We start from the raw sequence: 24,323 nt of genomic DNA, 5'->3' as shown, positions 1-24,323 counted from the left end.
AGTGATTATTTAAGAAGAGAGCTTCGTGGGCATTTGTCCCTTGTATCAGCGGTGTCAACAAAGCTCTACGAACTAAAAAGTACAGAAGGGATAAGCAGAGTGGCCATTGGCAGTAGTGGGCCGGTGGCGAGAGTAGAAGCGACAGGCTTTGGCTCAAAAGAGACATTGACTCTGTGTAAGGAATCTGTTAAGGTTTCCTTTTTATCTTTTTTTCTCTCTTACTGTACCATTTAACTAGCTGTGATGTGTTCTTTGTGCCAGATATTGGAGACTCTGGGTCTCCCAGTTCTCCCGGGGAACTACATCTGCATGAAGTGCAACCTGCTGCAGCTCCTTGAAGACCATGTTAGGGATGTGGAACAGCAACTGGATGACTTTCAGCTTGTACAGGAGAGTAAGGAGATAATTGATCAAAGTTACAGGGAAATAGTCACCCCAAAGTTGCAGGAAGTGAGTAGCTGGTTGACTGTCAGGAGAAATGGAAATGGGCAGTTAGAGCAGAGCATATTGTGGCCATTCCCCTCAAAAACAAGTATACCCCTTTGGATACTTTTGTGGGGGATGACCACCCAGGAGAATGCCACAGCGACTGGGTTACAGGCACTGAACATGGGTCCGTGGTGCAGAATGGAAAGAGAGAGAAGGAGGAAGCGGTGGTGATAGGGGACTCAGTAGTGAGGGGAACAGACAGGAGATTCTATGGACGGGAGCGGAACACCCGGATGGTATGTTGCCTCCCAGGTGCCGGGGTCAGGGATGTCTCAGATCATGCCCACAACATTTTGGAGAGGGAGGAGGAGCAGCCAGATGTCTTGATACATATTGGTACTGATGACATAGGAAGGAAAAACAATGAGGTCCTTAAAAGAGAATTTAAAGAGCTGGGTAGAGAGTTGAGAAGCAGGACCTCCTGGGTGGTAATTTCTGGATTGCTGCCTGTGTCACGCGCCAGTGAGGGTAGAAACAGGATGACTTGGCAGATAAATGTGTGGCTGAGAAGTTGGTGCAGGGGACAGGGCTTCAGGTTCTTGGATCACTGGGATCTCTTCTGGGGGGAGACATAATCTGTTCAAAAGTGAGAGGTTGCCCTTGAACTCACGGGCAGGTTTGTTAGAGCTGTTGAGGAGGGTTTAAACTAATTTGGCGGGGGGGGGGCAGGTTCGGAACCAGAGTGAAGGGACTCTGGATAGGACAGATGGTAAAAAAGTAAAGATAGCATGCAGTCAGACTGTCAGGAAGGGCAGGCAGGTGATGGGATTTCGTTGCAGCCAATAGGCTGAGTATCAAAACATTAGGGATGCAGAATCAGGATAGCAAATACATTGCTCAAGGTGTTGTATCTAAATGTGCATAGTGTAAGAAGTAAGGTGGATGATTTTGTTGCTCTATTACAGATTGCCAGGTATGATGTTGTGGCCATCACTGCATCATGGCTGATGGAAGGTTGTAGTTGGGAGCTGAATGTCCAAGGTTACACATTATATTGGAGGGATAGGAAGATACAGAAGAGGGGTGTGGCTCTACTGGTAAAGAATGGCATCAAATCAGTGGAAAGATGTGACATAGAATCAGAAGATGTTGAATCCTTGTAGGTTGAGTTTAGAAGCTGCAAGGGTGAAAGAAGTTTTATATATGGGCCTCCCAACGGTGGCTGGGAGGTGAACCAGAGGCTATTAGGGAGCTTAAGGTAAAAGAACCCTTAAGAACCAGTGATCACAATAAGATTGAGTTCAACTTGAAATTTAATAGGGAGATATAGCAGTATTTCAGTGGAGTAAGGGAAATTACAGTGGTATGAGAGAGGAGTTGGCCGAAGTAAATTGGAAGGAGCTACTGGCAGATATGTAAGCAGAGCAGCAATGACATTCATTTCTGGGGAAAATGAGAAAGGTACAGGACATGTGTATTCTAAAAATGAAGAAATAGTCAAATGGTAAAATAGTACAACCATGGCTGACAAGGGAAGTCAAAGCTATTGTAAAAGCAAAAGAAAGGGCATACAACAAAGCAAAACTAGTGGGAAGATCGAGGATTGGGAAGTTTTTAAAAACCTTCCGAGAGCAACTAAAAAAATCATTAGAAGGGAAAAGATGAAATATGAAAGTAAGCTAGCAAATAATATCAAAGTTGACAGTAAAAGTTTTTCAATTATGTTAAAAATAAAAGAGAAATGAGAGTGGACATAGGACTGCTAGAAAATGAGGCAGGAGAAATAATGGGAGACAAGGAAATGGCTGATGAACTAAATGAGTATTTTGCATCAGTCTTCACTGTTGAAGATACTAGCAGTATGCCTGATGTTGTAGTGTGTGAAGGAAGAGAAGTGGGTGCAGTTGCTATTACAAGAGAGAAGGTGCTCAAAAAGCTAAAAGACCTAAAAGTACAAAGTCACCCGGATCAGATGAGCTGCACCCTAGTGTTCTGAAAGAAGTAGCGTTAGAGATTGTGGTGCCAGAGGACTGGAAAATTGCAAATGTCACTTCACTCTTTAAGAAAGGAGGAAGGCGGCAGAAAAGGCAGGAGGAGAAAATGGCAGCGCGACGCAGCGCGCGCAGCTCTCCCGTGAAATTATATCGTATCTGTTAAATAGGGGCCATGGACAATTCTGATTTGATGAAGACAGATGTGAGAAGCAGAGGAACATCTGGAGAAATTTCTGAAATGCCCAGTTTGCTGCTGTTGTTACTGTGCGATCAAGAATCTCCGGAGGGTAGGCCCCTAAATCCTTGGCTTTGCCTGCTACTGGCGACCGAGGCTAAGGTCGAAGCTTTCAGACAGAGGTGGTGCTCGGGACTTGGTGTCGGAGGGCTGATCAGAGCTCGAAGTTTTCGGACGACTCAGAGTCAGACTGTGGTTGGGCATGGCAGGGAGAGTTTTCTTCCTTCTCCCGTCTGCGTGAGATGTGGGACTTGGAGAAACTTTGAACTTTTTTACTGTGCCATGGACTGTTCTTCATCAGGTTATGGTATTGTTGCACTGTTGTAACTATATGTTATAATTATGTAGTTTTGTTAGTTTGTCAGTCTTGGTCTGTCCTGTGTTTCTGTGATATCACACTGGAGGAATATTGTATCATTTCTTAATGCATGCATTACTAAATGACAATAAAAGAGGACTGCGTGTCCTCATAATCTAAAAAAAAATCTTTTTTTTAAAAAAAAAAGGAAATTATAGAGCAGTTATCCTGACCTCAGTGGTTGAGAAGGATGAGGTGATGGAATACTTAGTGACACAGGACAAGATAGTACAGTCAGCATGGTTTCCTTCAGGGAAAATCCCATTGCAGTTCTTTGAAGAGATTGCAAGTAGGATAGATAAAGGGGATGTAGTGGATGTTGTTTATTTGGACTTTCAGAAGGCCTTTGCCAAGGTGCCACACATGAGGCTGCTTACCAAGTTAAGAGCCCATGGTATTACAGGAAAGTTACTAACATGGTTAGAGCATTGGCTGATTGATAGGAGACAGCGAGTGGGAATAAAAGGATCCGTTTCTGGTTGGCTGCTAGTGACTAGTGGTGTTCCGCAGGGGTTGGTGTTGGGACCACTTCTTTTTATGCTGTATATAAATGATTTAGATGATGGAATAAGTGGCTTTGTTGCCAAGTTTGCAGATGATACGAAGATTGGTAGAGGGGCAGGTAGTGTTGAGGAAATGGGTAAGATGCAGAAGGACTTGGACAGATTAGGACAATGGGCAAGAAAGTGGCAAATTAAATACAATGTTGGAAAATGCATGGTCATACACTTTGGTAGTAGAAATAAATGTGTGGACTATTTTCTAAATGGGGAGAAAAATCCAAAAATCTGAGATGCAAAGGGACTTAGGAGCCCTTGTGCAGAACACCCTAAAGGTTAACTTGCAATTTGAGGAAGGCAAATGCCATGTTAGCATTCAATTCAAGAGGTCTAGAATACAAGAGCAAGGATATGATGCTGAAGCTTTACAAGACATTGGTGAGGCATCACCTTGAGTGTTGTGAACAGTTTTGGGCCCCTCATTTTAGAAAAGATGTGCTGGCATTGGAGAGGGTCCAGAGGAGGTTCACAAAGATGATTCCAGGAATGAAAGGGTTATCATACGAAAAACATTTGATGGCTCTGGGGCTGTACTCGCTGAAATTCAGAAGGATGAGGGGGGGATCTCATTGAAACCTTTCGAATGTTGAAAGGCCATGACAGAGTAGATGTGGAAAGGATGTTTCCTATGGTGAGAGAGTCTAGGACAAGAAGATACAGCCTCAGGATAGAGGGGCGGCCTTTCAAAACAGAGGTGCGGAGAAATTTCTTTAGCCAGAGGGTGGTGAATTTGTGGAATTTGTTGCCACGTGCAGCTCTAGGGGCCAGGTCGTTGGGCAGAGATTGATAGGTTCTTGATTGGACATAGCATCAAAGTTTACGGAAAAAAACTTGGGCTGGGAACTGGAGTTGAGCAGGAGGGAGAGAAAAAAAGGTTCAGCCATGATTGAATGCCTGAGCAGACTCAATGGGCCAGATGGCCTAATTCTGCTCCTTTGTCTTGTGGTCTTATCTATGCGAAGCATTATTGCAGGAAAGCAACACTGATCATTTGGGACCCCCACCACAAAGACGTGCTGCCTTCTGGCTGCTGGCATCAGGAAGACCATACAGGAGCCATTGTAAGAGCACCCCCAGATTCAGGAACAGTTATTACCCCTCAGCTGTCAGGCTCTTGAACCAAAGAGGGTAACCACTCAATTTCAGTTGCCCCATCATCAAAATGTTCCCACAACCTAAGGACTCACCATCTCATGTTCTTGATAGTTATTGCTTATTTATTTATTTGCTACTGTTACTTCCTTTTTGTATTTGCATTTTGTTGTCTTTTCTACAGAGGTTGAATCACCCAACTTGGTGCAGTCTTTTGTTGACCCTGTTATGGTTATTCTCTTATGGATTTATTGAGTATGCCCATGAGAAAATGAATCTCAGGGTTGTCACTTTGATAATAAATATACTTGGAACTTCGAAAGATCCCAGTCTTCAAACCTGCGATTACAAAAAGTAGGTTGGCTGTTGACATGATAAATTGCAACTGTGATGTCCCGTAGCTTTAGCTTAAATTTCTAGATTTTGCTGAAGGTTTTTTCATTCTATTTTTCATTCTATTATCCATTCACATTTATGAGAAGTATTTGTGATTGTCTGTCATGCCTGATGATGTAGGAGAGTTTATAGTGGAAAAACCGTTACACCGGGGCAGTTGCACTCTTTAGACCTCAGAAGTCCAAGTCCAGTGGTACAAAAAGCGTAATAAACTGGAATGTTTCCTTGTTTGCAGTGGATGACCATGATGTCTTCCATGCCTTATCATGCCCTTCACTCTCCACAGAACGTTACAGAACCGCCATTGGACCTCACTGTAGATCTCATCCGCCCAGTAACGCCAGAGCTGACTTTGCATGCTGGGACAGGCTTATCCTTAACTCACAGGGGTACTTATGCTGCTGGCTACCCTCACCTGGTTTAGTCCACCTGTCAAAGTGGTGTACTGTGGTGAAAATTAAGAGAAATGCGAGACAATCGCGGGAGAAGAAGATGGCAGCGTGCCGCGCGTGCACAGCTCTCTGGTGAAAAATGATGTCATATCTGTTAAATAGGGGCCATGGCAAATTATGATTTGATGGAGAATGGACGTGAAAGCACAGAGGAACATCTGGAGAAATTTCTGAAATGCCCGTCTGCTGTTGTCGTTACTGTGTGGTTGGGAATCTTTCCGAGGGTAGGCCTCAAAATCCACGGCCTTGCCTGCTTTTGGTGACCGAGAAAGAGGTCGAATCGTTCGGCAGAGATACCACTCAGTACTCTGTGTCGGAGAGCTGATCAGAGCTCGAAGTTTTCAGATGACTCAGAGTCGGATTGTGGTCGGCATGGCAGGGAGAGTTTTTCTTCCTTCTCCCGTCTGCGTGAGATGTGGGACATTTGAGAAACTTTGAACTTTACTGTGCTCACGGACGTTCTTCATCAAGTTATGGTATTGTTATGCTGTTTGTAACTACATGTATAATTATGTGGTTTTGTCAGTTTTTTCAGTCTTGGTTTGTCCTCTGTTTTGTGATATCACGCCAGAGGAAATAATGTATCATTTCTTAATGCATACATTACTAAATGACAATAAAAGGGGACTACGTGTCTTCATAATCTAAATATTCTTGTGGATTTTACTAGATGGTAATGTGGTTGATATTTCCTACGGTTTACTTTTAAACTCATGCCTTGATCTGTGTGTTTTCTGGCTGCCACATTCAAACTGCATGGCGCCACTCAAATCATTTTAGCTAAAGAAACGCATTTTTTGTGTACTGTCAAGGCCTGTTTGCTAGTCAGAAAAAGTTTTAATTTGCTTTCTCAGTAAAATTTGAAGTTGCTTTTCCCTCAGTTCTGACAAATGATCTTCAGTGTGAAACACATGCAGGTTCTTTCTGTACATGTTGCCTGACCGGCTGAGTAGTTCTATTCAAGGGAAAAGAGGCAGCTGTACGGGCATCTGATGGCAGAGGTCCACCAGAAAACCAACATCCTAAAGTGCAGTTGTTGATTATGAGAATGCAGGGGATTCAACAACTTGCTGCTAGCCATGACATACATAGTGAGGTACTGTAGCATCTTTAAACCATCACCTACAATCCAGCCACTTAAGATCCCACCCCACTGAGTCAAGATCCAGGTTGCTGTGCTCAGGTGCAAAGGTAGTGAAAGCTATCTCAACCTCGAAGTCTCTAATATGAATGCTCTCAACTCCTCCATTCCAAAGCAACCTGTTCAAGCCAGCATGCTGCCACTTGTGGTGGATTGGTCCAGAAGACCCTTTCCCAACACAATGCCCAGAATGCAGAGCATCCTTGCTAACGTCCCAAAACTGGTTAACAGCTTCAATCACAAGTTCACAATAACCTTGCCCATCTCTGGGAAGAGGAAATGGAAAGGGATCTCAGATCTCATAATTATGAACATCAAGATGGAAATCCATCTGTGATAAGTACAGAGGTACTTTGCCTCTTTTCTCCTACAGGGAAAATCATCAGTCTTCCCAAGTTGGCAAAGTGCTGGTTCCCCAAATCACAGCATTGTTCCACGTATCAGGAGGATGTGGGTCTATTATCAGTGGCTCAGCAGGGCTGCTGGTAATGCTAATAAGTAAAATGAGACAGAGTCATAGTCATAGAAAAGTACAGCACAGAAACAGCCCTTTGGCCCATCTAAGCCATGCTGAAACCATTTAAACTATTTCTGTCGACCTGCACCCGGACCACAGCCCGCCATAACCGTATCATCCATGTATCCCTCCAGACTTCTCTTAGATGTTGAAATCGAGCTTGCATGTACCACTTGTGCTGGCAGCTTGTTCCACGCACCTGATCCACTGTGTGAAGAAGTTTTCTCTCATGTTCTCCTTAAACTTTTCACCTTTCATCTTGAACCCATGACCTCTGGTTGTAGTCCTATCGGTCCTCAGTGGAAAGCACCTGCTTGCATTTAACTTATCTATACCCCTCATAATTTTGTATACTCTTATCAAATCTCCTCTCAATCTTCTAAGTTACAAGGAATACAGTCCTAACTTTTTCAGTCTTTACTTATAACTCAGGTCCTCCATTCTTGTAAATTTTTCCTGTAATCTTTCAACCTTGTTGACAACTTCCCTGTAGGTAGGCGACCAAAACTGCACACAATATATTTGAAATTTACCAGCATATCATAATGAATGGATTGATGAAGATCAAAACCTCAGACCTGATGTGAAACTTGTGGTATACCAGACAACAGTGATCTTGTCACCAGTCTGCTTTTGCGTCTTGCACTATCTAAATCAGTCATGCCAAGGCACCAGAGGAAAAATACCACCAACACAGTCTCCACAAAATCTTTCAAACTTGCTGGAAGGATAAACAAGTAAACATTCTCTCCCCAATGTTCACAGCACTTGTTAATTTCAGCTGGTTACATTGGTCAAGCAATGATATTTGCATTTCAGCTATGAACGTTGGAAGGACAAACCAACGTAGAACATACAGGGTTAATGGTAAGGCACTGAGGAGTGCAGTGGAACAGAGGGATCTGGGAATACAGATACAAAATTCCCTAAAAGTGTTGTCACAGGTAGATAGGGTCGTAAGGAGAGCTTTTGGTACATTGGCCTTTATTAATCAAAGTATTGAGTATAAGAGCTGGAATGTTATGATGAGGTTGTATAAGGCATTGGTGAGGCCGAATCTGGAGTATTGTGTTCAGTTTTGGTCACCAAATTACAGGAAGGATATAAATAAGGTTGAAAGAGTGCAGAGAAGGTTTACAAGGACGTTGCCGGGACTTGAGAAACTCAGTTACAGAGAAAGGTTGAATAGGTTAGGACTTTATTCCCTGGATCGTAGAAGAATGAGGGGAGATTTGATAGAGGTATATACAATTATGGTGGGTATAGATAGAGTGAATGCGAGTAGGCTTTTTCCACTGAGGCAAGGGGAGAAAAAAAAACCAGAGGACATGGGTTAAGGGTGAGGGGGCGAAAAGTTTAAAGGGAATATTAGTGGGGGCTTCTTCACACAGAGAGTGGTGGGAGTATGGAATGAGCTGCCAGACGAGGTGGTAAATGCGGGTTCTTTTGTAACATTTAAGAATAAATTGGACAGATACATGGATGGGAGGTGTATGGAGGGATATGGTCCGTGTGCAGGTCAGTGGGACTAGGCAGAAAATGGTTCGGCACAGCCAAGAAGGGCCAAAGGGCCTGTTTCTGTGCTGTAGTTTCTATGGTTCTATGAACAGATTCTCTATTCTGTGCTGTGGCACAGGAAGAAATTACCAAGTAGACAGGATCTCAAATCTCCTTGAAGTGCAACATCCCCACTGAATCCTGGGAGCTCCAAGAATTTGGGCTGACCTTGAGACTATGCATTGGGAACACACAGAGCCCGGTGCAAGTAGCAGAAGCTTCATACCACCTCACCAGACTACGTATCCACCTGCCTCTTGCCCAATAGGTGGACGAGTATGCACTTCCTTGTTTTGTCTTTGTAGGAGCCATGTATCATTTCTCTATTTGCTTTGTATTCTGTGTTGTACCTTTATTATGGCAACTTGAAGATTCATTTAAAGGTTCAAAGGTTCATTTATTATCAAAGCATGTGTCATATACAACTCTGAAATTCATCTACTGCAGACGGCCACCAAACAAAGAGCGAGCATGAAAGTCGTTCAGAGAAACGTCATACCATCCCCCAGCACAAAACAGAGCGACGTTCCAATCAACAACCCTCAAACACCGCCCCCCCGCTGCAAAAACAACAGGAGTATCAACCCCCCCAAAAAAAACAACCCCTCCCCCTGCATAAAAAATCTTAACAGCTTAGAAGAGGACATCAACCCTCAAACACCCTCCCCTCGCACAACCAAACGGAAAAGAATGGGTGATCAAAACAAACACAAAATATGAAATATAGAAACCATAAGTCTGAAAATGTCCTCAGTCCATAAATGCAATAGTCCAATCCAGAAACACAGAACCACGATACATACCATCGTCCTAATCCCTGGAAAGAGAGGGACACCACACAAGGCAGAGCGGCCTACCAGCCTGCCACAGCGACCCACACAGTGATAGGCCGCTCACAGACTCTTTCTTGGCAGCAATCAAAAGGAAGGCAGTTGGTGCTGAACTCTTGCTCGCCTTCTGCATTGGCCTCTGTCTCAATCTTCCTGTATGCTTTAATTGGCAAAATAGAGTCGAACATTGGCTCACGTCTGTCTCAAACTTACTTCGTATCAAAGCCATCCAAGTACACGCTCGCTTTCTGGAATCTTCTGAGAGATAGCAAAGGGCTGGATTACTCTATCAATCTCCAAACTATAAATCGCAAGCTCTACCAGTCCCAGAAACGAATTTGAAGTGAAAAACAGATGTAAAAGAGATTAAAAAAAAAGACCTTTTCATGGGCTATCTGGAAAATGTTGACTGAGGGTGCGTTGTATGTTGGCACCATCTTGACCAGAGCTAATCATATTAGTGGGAACGTGGTAAAGCAAAGGGAATAAGTTTCATATTCTTGCTTCATGACAGTTTGCAGCTTGGGACCAGTGTTGATCATATCTTTAAACAAAAACAACAGGAATTCTGCAGATGCTGGAAATTCAAGCAACACACATCAAAGTTGCTGGTGAACGCAGCAGGCCAAGCAGCATCTGTAGGAAGAGGTGCAGTCGACGTTTCAGGCCTAGACCCTTCGTCAGGACTAACTCTTCCTTCAGTTAGTCCTGATGAAAGATCTCGGCCTGAAACGTCGACTGCACCTCTTCCTACAGATGCTGCTTGGCCTGCTGCGTTCACCAGCAACTTTGATGTGTGTTGGTCATATCTTTACTGAGCACTTAATATTGCTTCAAGATTGTATATTTGCTAATTGTTAATAAAGGATTCGACTTCTGGAACAATCGTTTCATTGGAGCCAAGGGTGCATCATACAAGTATATCAACCCCCTGGCGGTTGCAAGCTAGTGGCAACTGGATTGATTTTTGATCTTTTTTTTGCCGCTACAGTCTTATTAGCTAACTCAGAATCTATAAAACCAGTGTGGAATCAAGCCATCTTTGATCCTCATAGACACTTTGAGACGAAGACAAAATAATATTTTCTTAGAGTTATAACACAGCTGAAGGATTGGGCCATTTACATTCTCAACCCTATCATTCAAATAGATCCTGGCAATTCATACCTTAATTTCATTTAGCACTGTCTCAGTACTGCTGACCAATGCCCACTCTGTTCTCAGCCTTAAAAACAATCACTCATTCCAGCATGCTCAACCTTTGAGGAGAAAATGCCAACTTATAACATGCAAAGCCAATTTGATACAAAATCCAAAGAGATGAGATTGCAGTGCAGTGGAAAAATGGGATAAGACTAATTTTGATAGCTTTTCTCAAAGCCACAGTAACTAAATTGTATTGAGAAATTTTGATTGTGGAATCTGTATGGACTTCCAGGTAACAGTTACAAAGCAGTGAATGTAGTCATAGCCGTTCACCTCATGAGTGACAACACAGAATAAACTGCATTACTGAGGCTTTTATCATATGGGTTCACAAATTAATGTTGATTATTTCATTGGCTCATACTCCAACACCTAATCGTTCTATCCCTGATCTGTTCCTTTGCTTTTCTCTTAAATTCATCCTGTCCTGCTGTCAAAATAATACATTTGAATATATTATAATATCATTTCATATAATATCATGTACTACCCTTTTAATATCATTTGAAATCTCTTCAAATGACTAAGATTTTAAAGGTGCAGAGTACTTCAAAGCAACACGCACAAAATGCTGGAGGAACCTGGGTCAGGCAGCATCTATGGAAGAAGAGTAAACTGTCAGCGTTTTGGACTGAGTCCCTTCATCAAGATAGGACAGGAAGGGGAGAAGTCAGAATAAGATGTGGGGAGGGGAGGAAGAAGTGCAAGCTGGTGTGTCGAAGTTGAAACTGAGAGGGGAAGGGATGAAGTAAAGAGGGAATTTGGTGAAAGAGATAACAGGGAGGTGAGAGGCAAACAGGAATGAGGAATAAAGAAGAGGAGGGGGTTGTAATTACTGGAGGGAGAAATTAATGCTCATGCTATCAGGTCAGAGGCTCCCCAGAATATATAGTGTTGCTCCTCCAACCTGAGTGTGGCCTCATCGCTGCAGTAGAGGAGGCCACAGACTGACGTGTTGGAATGGGACGTAGAATTGAAATGGATGGCCACTGGGAGATTCTGCTTTTTGTGATGGACAGAGCTGAAGTCTCCCAATCAGTATTTGTGTGATATTTTTTATTTGACTTAGAGGTGTTTTTATTGGGTGCCATGGTAGCATAGTGATTAGTGCGACTCTTTTTATAGCTCGGGGAATTTCGAAGTTCTTTTCCAGTGCCACTCTGTAAGGAGTATCTGTACGTCCTCCCTGTGGAACGCATGGGTTTCCTCCCATAGTCCAAAGATGTACCAGGTAAGTTAATTGGTCAATGTACTTTATCCCATTGTTAGGTTAGAGTTGATTGGGTTTGTTGGAGGTTACTGGGGCAGTGTGGTTCGAAGGGCCTACTCACTGTATCGCTAAAGTCAAAAAAAGGTACATCATGGGACAGGCCTTTCTGGCCTAACGAACCGTACTGCCCAATAACCCACCTATTTAACACAAGCCTATTCACAGGGCAATTTACAACAAACCACTAACCTACTAACTGGTACTTCTTTAGATTGTGGGAGGAAACCCACACTTCTCACAGGGAGGACATACAAAAGCCTTACAGATGCACCGGAATTGAACTAAAACACCCTGAGATGTAATACCATCAAGTTAACTGCTACGCTACCGTGTCATTGAACCTTATAGCCATAGTGTTGTATTGCTTGTGAGAGTAATCCTCTCATTGTTCACTCTGTGCACCTTGTGTTGGAAACTCCTTGCTTTTGCATGTATGCACATTCTTGAAGTGGAATTCCAGTTACTGATTAGAAAGATTCTGTCTAGATAAAGATTTTTCCGAGCTAGTGCAATAGGTTTAAAAACAAACAAAATTTATTAAAAAAAGTATTCTTTATTTAGTGATGAAGGCCTATTTCAATTTTTTTGCCTTTCCACTACCAAGGATTTTTAATATTCTAGCTTCAAACTGATCCTTTTTGTTGACTCAGTCTCTAAAGGGCTGTTATTGAAATTGATGACAGATTTGAACATACTGCCACTACTTGTTCTCAGTTTTCTTGCAGAAATTGCTGTGTTGTTCTGTGATCAAGATGAGATGAAATTATTTTTTTCTTCTGTAAGAGCATGATTTAATAGCATCACATTGTTGATCTAAAAAGATGAGTGCAATGCTCAGCTTTGCAGTTTCGTTGCAACTTGAGTTGGCATGCGTGGCGATCACATTCAGAGATGTGTTGTCTTTATTTGAGCTTTATCTATTTAAGCGCAGATATTGGCCTTTTGAAAGAAAACATTTTTTTTTATTTGTGATAAGGCGAGAATTCAACAGCATTTTCTTATGTATGAGAATACTCTTCCAGAAATAGTTTTAAGACCATAAGATATGGGAGCAGAATTAGGTCATTTAGCCCATTGAATCTGCTCCGGCATTGCACAGACACTTTCAAGTTTGAAGAACTGGAAAGAAGTAGACAATTAAATGTTACTATTTTGTTTTAGGAAAAAAAATGACAATTTTGGCAGTGTTTTGTAATTTTTTTTGTGGTCAAATGGAACTATTGCTTGGTGCTGCCTCTAACACCTTTTAGTATTTAATTATTTTCTCATCTCAAATATATTGTGATGCCAAGCATGTAGCATTTGTTGTGACCTATGCAAAAATAATAGGAATAATTGCTAATATCGACCAATCGATATATTGAAGGGCAGAAAATCCTTCAGCTGGTGATTTATTTTGTGTATTTAGTATTAGATTTCTGATAATTTGTAGTCTTTTGATCTCAGTTCTGACACAATTTTCTTTCTATATGTTCAGCTTCATCTTCTACTTGGATCAGCCATAAGTCATTACTGGCATCAACACTATTTGTGTAATCCAGTTTTTCTTGATCTTCACCCCTTCCCCTTCTATACAACTAGTAACTTGTTTCATTCAAAGTTCTTGTTCTGATGGAAGAACATGAATATGAAACGGTACTCTGGTCCCTTACTTTGCAAATGGTGCCTGACCTCAGTATTTATAGACTATGTTTTGGATTTTCACCATTGCTTTGTCCTTTCTAGTTTTGATCTATTACTGGTTTTATGAAAATATTGAATTGTGGATATTTATTTTTTCTATAACTCTGGACATAATTTTTTTGAAAGGGTTTGTCCTCAGAATTTTTATTGAAGATAGATCACTTGATGCTGATAATTTCACACTGCTTGTATCACATAGGAATTTGGAGAAACAAGAAATTAATTTTTATTGAATATAATACGTTTAATTGCATAATGGTGCTGACACTTTTCAATAGTTCAGCTAAGCTAAAAGTGTTTTGTTGATTATTTTTGTTTGTACTTTGTGTCTAAGACTTCTCGTTTGTGTGGCCAACAATAATCAGCCAGCATTGATAGATTTCAGTTACCCTGATACCATTTCTCTATGACTGCAATGTCTTGGTGAAACCTTTCACCATGTTCGTCATTGACAGTGCCAAGATTTGCAGGGAGGAAGTATAAATGGGAATGCAGAAAATTAATCTTTAGTGACAGGTTGCACTTCATGATTTTGTATGCTTGAAGCATGTTATCAACCAACTGCACATAGTTAGGTGCTGTGTAGATGCCATAAAAATTTTCAACAATATCTCTGAATGCCTTCTGTGCGATTTTCTCCAGTCCCATTAGAAGTTCTTCAAATTTCCTGTCATTAATGACCTGTTTGATTTGTGGACCAACAAAAATGCCTGCTTTAATCTTGGCATCAGTTATTCAGGGAAACATCTGTCTCAAATATCAAAATTCTTCATGGAAATTTATGGCCTTACTATAACCTGTCCTGCCATGCAGCATGTGCCTTGTCTAATCATGCCCAGACGTGCCTGGACACGATAGAAAACTTTTCAGCTTATATTGTGGCCAACATTTTAATTGTTTTGAGTTATCAATTGAAATAACCAACATAGGTGATTTTTTTTAAAAAACTGTCTGATAGGGAAATTTCATGGTGATTTTTATGATCAGGCAAAAGTATTCAGGAAGCAAAATCATTGTTATCCAGTGTAATTTGTCTTTGTTGTGAAATGCTTGTCAGATGCTACTTGTTTGTGGTGCTGCTGCATTTTCATTGCACCTGTGCCTTAAGGTCGTTATAGCTGGGGGAGATAATGGGGATAAGCTCTCACTACCCATTAAATGCTGCCAATGGTGTGTATTCAAATAGTTTCTGTCAACCAAGTCTAGTTCCTAGCTTTCATGTGTGGCTTAGCTACTAAGCCCAGAGAATTCATTATTTCTGACAGGAGAAGGGGCAAAAGTGGGTTATTGGCACCTTAAAACCAGTCATTTTGGCTAGATGGGGTTCATGTTTGGCAGCTCATCTAGGAGAAGAAAAACTCTGGTCCCAAATCTCCACTACCTTGTGGTTATACCTACTCTTGGAGAAGGCTTTGGGGGTAATCCCTGAGGGGAAAAATCTGGAGCTGGAGTCCCTAAGGCCCTACATTGAGTTCAACACTGGTAACTCCTGTGATGCCACTGGTACCAAACTGTATCGGTCTCTGCCGTTCCTTTGGACTAATCAGCTGCATTGAGAGGCAGAGACTGCAAACATGGCAAGAGCTTGCTCTCCATATCGTACTGCCCTGGCTTGTATACTGCCTTGCATATTGGCTTGCAAGTCATGTAGACGGCAGGGATGCAACATCTGTGGTCGACCCCAATCAACGGAGAGCCTCACAGTAATATCAGCTTTGAGTTTGAATTGTTTAGGGCATAAGATGGTAGGTTGGAATCATGTTTTAGGTGAGGATTAAAAGCACTTTTGGAAGCGAGGCTGGGGAATGAGGCAGAAGGCAATTTATTTCATTAAAAATGGAATTTTTATAATGGAGCAAGCGGTGCAGAATTGAAATATTTTTGTACCTGAAATTGCATTTTCTAATCTTTTTTTCATGTCTTTCTTTCACACAGGATCCTGCTGGTATTTTTGAACTAGTAGAAGTTGTCGGAAATGGCACATATGGACAAGTGTATAAGGTGAAACAATAATTATCTTTGTTCTTAGAACTAGAAATTATTTGTAATCATTGTGCAAGTTCATAGAAACATGCTGTAAAATTTACTCTTGTTGCAACTATTTTGTCAAAGTTCATCATGTATCACAATTCCCGGACACACATGGATAATCTTGGGTTTCATCAGAATGTACTTGCTGAGATGCGATTTCTAGCACAATGTATGCTTAAACAAGTTTTTTTTAAATGAGAAGGCACCAACAAAAACAATCATGAATAGTGACTGCTCAGGGAAAACCTATTTCAGTTAACCTAGTGCTTTAAATTATGGCACTAACTAACATGTTACTTTCGTGCTTGTTTTTTTCCTTTAACATCCGTGATTGACAGACTGACTAATGGTCAGTATAATTTTTTTTTAATCAACAGTGGAAGTTTTCTTTACATTCTGCAGCTAGAGAGGTGGCATTGTTATAACTGTAACAGTAGAAATTGTTGGTATGTAACATGGATGCATTTCAGCAGAAGTCTATAAATGCTAGTGCTTGTATTGAAGGAGAGACTGGACTTGAGCTAGGTTGCAATTTGTAATGTGTGTAATTTGCGTAGGAGTTCAGTGACATCTCTCTTGAATCTTTTATGAAGTGGTGGGTAATGGAACATAAGTTGGAGGACAATATTACCTACTGACAATGGGAATGTTGGTTCAACTGGACATGCCCTCTTCTCAATTACTACCATCAGAGAGGAGGTACAGGAGCCAGAACATACATACATGCTCTTTTCTCATTACTAACATCAGAGGGGAGGTACAGGAGCCAGAAGATATTCTCTCAATGTTTTAGGAACAGCTTTCTTTTGGCCATCTGATTATTAAATGGCAATGAACTATCTCACACTTTTTTTTTGCATGAGTATTTTATATATTTTTTGTTTCTGGACTATTGCTGCAAAACAGCAAATTTCGTGACGTATGCCAGTGATGTTAAACCTGATTCTCGTTCGGGTCACTCTTATAAAATTAAAGCAGGCAAAAAAGTAAGACTCTTCACAGGAGCAGAGAACTGCTGTAAGGTATGAACTGTGCAGGAAGAATTAAAGAGAATTGGTAATTTAATTTTTAACTGGGATAGCACATTGACACAGCTAGAAGAGTTGCCTGACAACTCCACTCACCTGGGTTCAATCCATGCTATATGACTAAAATGCCCTCTGGTACAAGAGACAATGATTAAACAACAGAGGAAAGCTATGAATGGCATTAATGGAAAAAGGCTATAAAATTCTGAAACCGGCACTAAACTAAACCTTGGATTTGCAGAATAGGCTAAATCAACAGGATTTTTAAGTTTCTCAGGAAAAAGGGAAGGTGAATGATTTTGGAATGTTAAAGGTGTAGGAGGAATGGAGTATACTGGAACCAAATCATTTCTACTACACTAGACAATGCATTTTTTTAAAAACGTGTTGCTTCCTAAATTTTTTTTTGTTTATGATAGACCACTTGAAGCTCAACACAAATATAATTTCAGACTACTTGTATCACGTAGGAATTTGGAGAAACAAGAAATTAAATTTTGTTGAATATAATACATTTAATTGCATAATGGTGCTGACATTTTGCAATAGTTCAACTAAACTAACATTTTTTTTTTGCTGATTTTCATTTGTACTCTGTGTTTCTAAGGCTTCTCACTTAAGTGTTCAACAATAATTAGCCAGCATTGATGGATTTCAGTTACCCTGATACTGTTTTTCCATGACCACAAGGTCCTGGTGAAACCTTTCACCATGTGCGCTGAGATTTGTAGGGAAGAAGTATAAATGGTTTTGTATGCTTGAGGAATGTTGTCAACCAGCTGCACGTAGTTCGGTGCTCTGTAGTTGCCAAGAAAAATTTCAACTACATTGTTGGATGCCTAGGTAACATTTTAGTTATGATTTGAAATAACAAATATAGGTGATTTAGGGAAAAAATAGTGCGTGATACGGAAATTTTGTGATTTTTCATGATCAACAGTCCAAGATCCATAAGTTATACCCAAATGTATTCAGGAAGCTAAATTTTTATTGTCCAGTGCTATTGAGGGGATAAATAGGATTAGCATATTGCAGAGGATTTGTGAGAGTACATTGGATGCCTATATCATGACACTGAAGGGCACTGTAGAAAATTTCAGCAGTCTAAAGATAAGGCTATCACAGCTTCCATCAGTGGAACTGCCCGAGGACTTTGCATACTGTGTCAGTATTATCTTTGCAAGGTCACTTGATTGAATAATAAAAATGTTGGCAAAGAACAAATGAGTGTAACTGCGTGGACCTAAGGAATAGAATGTTTTTTCCCAGTTCCTAAAAATTGTCTCAATTCAAGAATATGTATTATTAAAATAATGTATAAATTATACAACCTTGAAATTTGCTTGCTTACAGGTAGCCACAAAGTAAGAAATCCAAAAGAACCCAATTTAAAGAGAAAAAAGTATAAAAATAGAAATAAAAGACTCACTGCACAAATTACAGATCATGTAAACAATCGAAGCAAACAGCAACATTCTGACCCAAAACTGAATCTCCAGACCAGCCTGGAGTAAGCCCAAAGCCTCGCTTATCAGTTCATATTAGTGGGCACGGAGCACAGCAGCCAGGGCAGTCTTCATAGCCTCAGTGCCATGGAAAGAAGAGTGGCCATCATGGAGCGCGAGTGAATTTGGCTCTTTCCTCCCATCTGGGTCAGCGGTTAAATTGTCTGAACAGCAAATCGTACCTCACACTAGGGTCCGGTAGCTACTCGCTCCAGGCCCAGATTTTGCCGTCCAACCTGAAGCTGTTATCAAGCTTTTCAAATCAGTTCAGCACCCAGAGGAGATCCAGCCTTGTGCCTGGGGATCAGAACTCCCTCTTCTACAATCCTGATACTTTGATTAACCAGACTCCACTCTATATCTGACCTTGATCAAGTGGAGGGTTTCAGGTTTAAATCTTTGATCGAGTTAACCATGTTAATAGCAAAAATTTGATTATCTTAAAAATGGATACAGGTTTCCCCGCCATCCGAAGGTAGAGCGTTCCTATGAAACGGTTCATAAGCCGGAATGTTGTAAAGCGAAGAAGCAATTACCATTTATTTATATGGGGAAATTTTGTGAGCGTTCACAGACCCAAAAATAACCTACCAAATCATGCTAAATAACACATAAGACCTAAAATAACAGTAACATATAGTAAAAGCAGGAATGATATGATAAATACACAGCCTATATAAAGTAGAAATACTTCTCCACAATCATTTCCTGAACTGTTCTCCGTAGCGAAAATCTCACGCAAGCGCTCTCGGCAAAAACACAGAGCGAGCGCTGTCCAGTAACCTTTAAGCTATGAAGCTACCAAATCATACCAAATAACACGTAAAAATACACAGCCTATATAAAGTAGAAATAATGCATGTACAGTGTAGTATCACTTACCGGAATCGGGAAGACAGCGAGCACACTGATGATGGTGTGTTAGGCTGAGTCGTCAGAGTTTGGGTGGTGCAGTGGCCCCCACCCTCCGGGCAACGAACCAATATCGATTCGTGAAGAATGCAGGGGTGCAGCTGTAGCCGGGAGGCACTCAGCACATCTTTAAGAAAAAAGCTGAAATAAACTTGCTAATTAATTAGGTGCCGCCCGGCACGTAATTGTCGGCCCAGATCAGTGCCGATTGCATTCCCTCTGATCTGGGCCGACAATTACGTGCCAGACAGCACCTAATTAATTAGCAAGTTTATTTCAGAGTGCCTCCCGGCTACCGCTGCATTCTCCGTGAATCTGTATCGGTCCGTGGCCTTGGGGGATGGGGTGGTGGGACACTGGGGTGTCATCTCATCGTCATCTGTTTCCATTAGGGCAGGCAGGTCATCTTCTTCTATCTCTGCCTGCCTCGATGTCGAAGGTCGAGGTTCGTCATCTGATGTGGAAGGCTTAAAAAACGACAGTACAGTATGCTTGACTGCTGAGCCTCGTACATTTTCTATCATACAGTTCTTTGTAAGGACTCAAACCATCTTGCAAGTGTGCCCTAAACCGACGTACCCTTTCAAAATTAAAGTCGTACTTTATCATTACTCATTTGATTTCGATTGTTATCCTTTCCTCTTCCAATTGCACCAGTTCTTCATCTATCAGTTCTTGGTCATGGGATGCCAAAACCTCTAAAACATCATCTTCGTCAACTTCCACAAGCTAAACTCACTTTGTCCTTACTTTGTTCACCACGATTGAAACGCTTAATTATGTCTAGTTTTACGCTAAGTGTAATTCCCTTATGACCTCTTTCAGGCCTTTCATATACCTTAGAACTCATCTTGCTAACGGCTGCTCACAGGCATGTATTGAAGCAATGCCGTTCCGAATCCGGGGAGGAGCGGCTGCTCGGGGCACGTGCTGATTTTTTTTTCCGCGCGCTGCCTTTTTTCTTAACAGTGAAAACACTTTCTGTTAGTGAAAACAGGGAACTATTGTAGGTCTTTCGTAACAGTGAGGTTTTGTAAAGCGAATGTTCGAAAAGTGGGGGACACCTGTATCTATTTGTTATTGGATGTATAGTTTCCCTTCCAGAATGTTTAATGAAAATCCAGATGTATGATGTTGACCATTTCAAATGCAAATATGGTTGCTGCTTTGCCTTTGTCTTCCTGGAGGAAGACAAAGTGTGTGACTGGTCTCTCTCTCTTGCCCCTCTCAATGCTGCTGGAGTCTTGAACAAGGTTTAATGGACACGATTTGAGGATTGGACTCTGTAGTTCATGTTATGATGTGTTTCTGGTTTCTGATGTTTGAACGTTGATTTAGGTACCAGACTGAAAAGGTCAGGGGCCTGAGACGAGGAACGGACCGGTCCAGATCGCAGCTCTAAGATTCGGCTCTATGCTGAACTATGGGACTCTTCGGACTTCAGTTCAGAACGCTGTTTGCTTGCTTGCAGTTACTGTTCACATGATGTGTATTTTATTTTCTGCATGTGTGTGTTTGGGTTTTTTTATATGGTTTCTTTGTTTCGTGGTCGCCTGTTAGTCTAATCTCAAGGTTGTATAATGTTACATCTTTGAACTTTACTCCTTTTATTGCTATATTGTGCAATTTTGATTGGGGCAGTTGCTAAATTGAACTGAACACACCTTGACTGTTTCAATGACTTTGTGGTTTGCTGTTGCGCAGTTTCTTTTTTTCTTTGTGCATTGGCCGTTTGTTGTCTTTGAACAGATTCTATGGTGTTTTAGTTTGTGGCTCTCTGTGGGAAGGCGAATCTTAGGGTTGTGTACTGCATACATACTTTGACAATATATGTACTTTGAACTTTGTCATGAGATGTATCTTTTGTTTAGGCATAGCTGCTAATACACCAGTTAAGCAAATTGATCACAAAGTAAGCTATGCCAACCAGTAGCCAGAGAGAGAAACCTCAGAAAGGAAGTGATTTAACAACAAGGTGTGTCACATATATGCACTGTATTAGTCATTCTGTTCTCAGTTCAAAGTATCTTCCTTAAATAAGTGACTAGGTAGAATGCCTTTGATATTAATTTTCTTATTCCAACGTCGGTCAATGGCCTCCTCTTGTGCCAAGATGAGGCCACCCTTAAGAGTGGAGGAGCAACACCTTGTATTCCATCTGGGTAGCCTCCAACCTGATGGCATGAATATAGATTTTACTTTCTTTTAAAAAAAGAATACCCTCCCCCTCTTCTCTTCCCCACTCTCTCTTACCTCATCTAATTTGCCTAACATTCATTCCCCCTGGGTCCCCTCCTCCATCCCATTCTCCTGTGATTTACTCTTCCCTCCTATCAGATTCCTTCCTCTCCAGCCCTCTATATCCTCCTTCACCTCCCCCACACCTTTTTATTCTGCTGTCTTCCCTTTCCCAGTCCTGAAGAAGGGTCTCGGCCTGAACCATTGACTCTTTATTCATTTCCATAGATACTGCCTGACCTGCTAAGTTCCTCCAGCATTTTGGGTGTGTTGCTCTGGATTTACAGCATCTGACTTTCTCATGTTTGTTTTAATCTATTATGTCCTGAATTTCATTATTTGCACCATTATTTTCTAAAAATTGGAATTGGCTCCCAAGTACAGTTTGGTTGCTGATTTGGCCACCATTTTCTAAACTGAGAATTGGCTGGGTCATTGCTCTAAAGAACAAAGAAAATAGTGTGGAAGACCTTAGACATGCTTTTTTTTGTTATATACATTGTTGTAATAATGTGGGTGATCATGGTTTTTCCATGACCATGATTGTTCTTGGCAAATTTTCTACCGACGTAGTTTGCCATTGCCTTCTGGGCAGTGTCTTTCCAAGATGGGTGACCCTAGCCATTATCAATACTTTTCAAAGATTGTATGTCTGGCATCCGTGGTCATATAACCAGGACTTGTGATATGCACCAACAGCTCATACAACCATCCACCACCTGCTCCCATGGCTTCACATGACCCTAATTGGGTGGGGGGACAGGATTTTCCAAACAGGTACTACACCTTGCCCAAGGGTGACTTGAAGGCAGCGGAAAGAAGAAGTGCCTTGCCCCTCCTTCGGTAGAGATGTATCTCCACCCCACCACCCAATAATACATAGGAGCACATATATATACAACTGCTTGTTTTATTATGATAGTGTCAGGAATATTATACTGTCTTAAACATGTACCTCACACTTTATGTCAGTCTGTCAAGCTTCATGCCATGTCAATCAGGAACTTGTGCTAATATTATTTTGTGACTGTGATGGACTATAACTATATGTGTGGTGTGTGACTATAACCACTGAGTTGTGTACCTTGGCCCCTGAAGAATGTTTTTGTTTAGTCGTACCTGTGTACACTACTGGCATTTAGGGCAGTAGTGAAGGTCCTCCATCTCTGGTGGTGTTCAGGGCTTCCTTCATCATGTAGCTTCCCCTCAGTTTTCACCACTGTCAGTCATGCAAATCTCCGAGTGGAGACTCGGGAATACCATCACACTTGGATATAGAAGGATTCTTCATTGCTCTTTCTGTAACAATTTATTTTGACCAATGAGGGTTGTTAGCCCTGAGGTGAATTCTGAACCCTGGAGAACCAGTGGGCAACTCTTAGTCTGTCCTCTACCCTTTGACCTGTTTGACATGGGTGATCCTACCAAGAGTCAAAACATAAAGCTGTGGCTCGAGGCAACATAGCTCTCTGGGTCATTGAGGCACACAAGCCTCCAAACCCTACAACAAGGTTGTGGCCCTCTTGGAGGATACACATGTACAGCTGAATACCAATGAAACTGAAATAGGGCCATTCAGCCCATCGAGTCTGCCCCATCGTTCCATCATAGATGATTTATTATCCCTCGCCTTCTGCCTTCTTCCATAAACTGTTGATGTCCTTACTAATCAAGAAACTATCAGCCTCCACTTTAAGTACACCTAATAACTTGGCCTCCACAGTGCCAAGAAGTGTAAACCTGGATTTTTTTTTCCTTTATCTCTATCACTTTAAATAGCAAAGAGAAAATAAAGAACTTGATACACTGCTAACTACCAGAGCTGCCATGTCCTATCATTCCTGTACACCACTTGTACAATTCCACAGCAAAAACTGTCGTTTAAACCATGCTTTCTTCTGCTATTTTGTCACATATCATTAATAGTAAAATGAATGAGGATTTTTAAGAGGGGAGCAGCAGGTGCTTTCATAAAATTCCTGTATCAGCACGGATATGCAAAGCTATCTCAGTTGATCTGGAAGGTTTCTGTAAATTTCCCCCTATCTTGTCTTAGCTGAAACAAATTTGCAGTTTTATCTTTACTATGTGATGTACTACTTTAATAAAAATTCAGGTAGTCGGGGGAATTGCCTTTATTTATTTAGTGATGCAACATGGTTCAATATTAAAGTACATATGTGTTACCATATGCAACCCCAAGATTCGTTTTCTTGCCATACTCTACAAATCTATGAAATAATATCTATAACAGAATCGGTGAAAGGCTGCCCAACTGGGGTGTTCAACCAGGCTGCAAAAGACAACAAACTGTGCAACTGTAAATAGAAAGAAAGAATAATAAATAAGCAATAACTATGGAGCATGTGAGATGAGGAGTCTTTGAAAGTGAGCTCATTGGTTATGGGAACATTTCAGTGATGCAGCAAGTGAAGTTATCCCCCTTCATTGAAGTGCCTGATAGTTGAGGGGTAGTGCCTGTTTCTGAACCTGGTGGTGCGAGTTCTGAGCCTCTTATAATTTCTACCTGATAGCAGTAGCGAGAAGAGAGCATGACCTGGGTGGTGGGGGTCCCTGATGATGGATGCCGCTTTCCTGTGGCAGTGTTTCATGTAGATGTGCTCAGTGGTTGGGAGGGCTTTACCTATTGGGAGAAATGGACCCAGCAATCCTGTGCTGCCTGATAGGTCTTTCTTACAAATTCCAGACTTGGTTCCATCCCTGACTTATAAACCTCATTATTTTAAAATCTGTAAAGCCCTATTATGCACCATGGTCTTGCATGCTGATTGCCTCAAATTTAAAATTCTCCCTGTTCTTAAGCTATTTGTATACATGTATATGGTGAAATGACAGTGAATGAAACGGAAATTGGGCTATTCGACCCAT

General features: G+C 41.3%; 1 protein-coding gene across 2 annotated transcripts in view; it reads left to right on the top strand.

Moving 5' to 3' along the window:
• Window positions 1-24,323, top strand: part of LOC134346959 (misshapen-like kinase 1) — a 351,745-nt gene that overhangs the window by 78,859 nt on the left and 248,563 nt on the right. For both annotated transcript variants that reach the window (XM_063048859.1, XM_063048858.1), the window contains exon 2: window positions 15,656-15,721. In XM_063048859.1, coding sequence (XP_062904929.1) covers window positions 15,656-15,721 — 66 coding nt within the window. The remainder of the gene's footprint in view (window positions 1-15,655; window positions 15,722-24,323) is intronic.

The sequence above is a fragment of the Mobula hypostoma genome, chromosome 5 (assembly GCF_963921235.1).
Source record: "Mobula hypostoma chromosome 5, sMobHyp1.1, whole genome shotgun sequence".
In the NCBI taxonomy this organism is placed as follows: domain Eukaryota; kingdom Metazoa; phylum Chordata; class Chondrichthyes; order Myliobatiformes; family Myliobatidae; genus Mobula; species Mobula hypostoma.
Note: the sequence above shows the minus strand (reverse complement) of the source record. Positions and strands in the feature narration are given on the sequence as shown.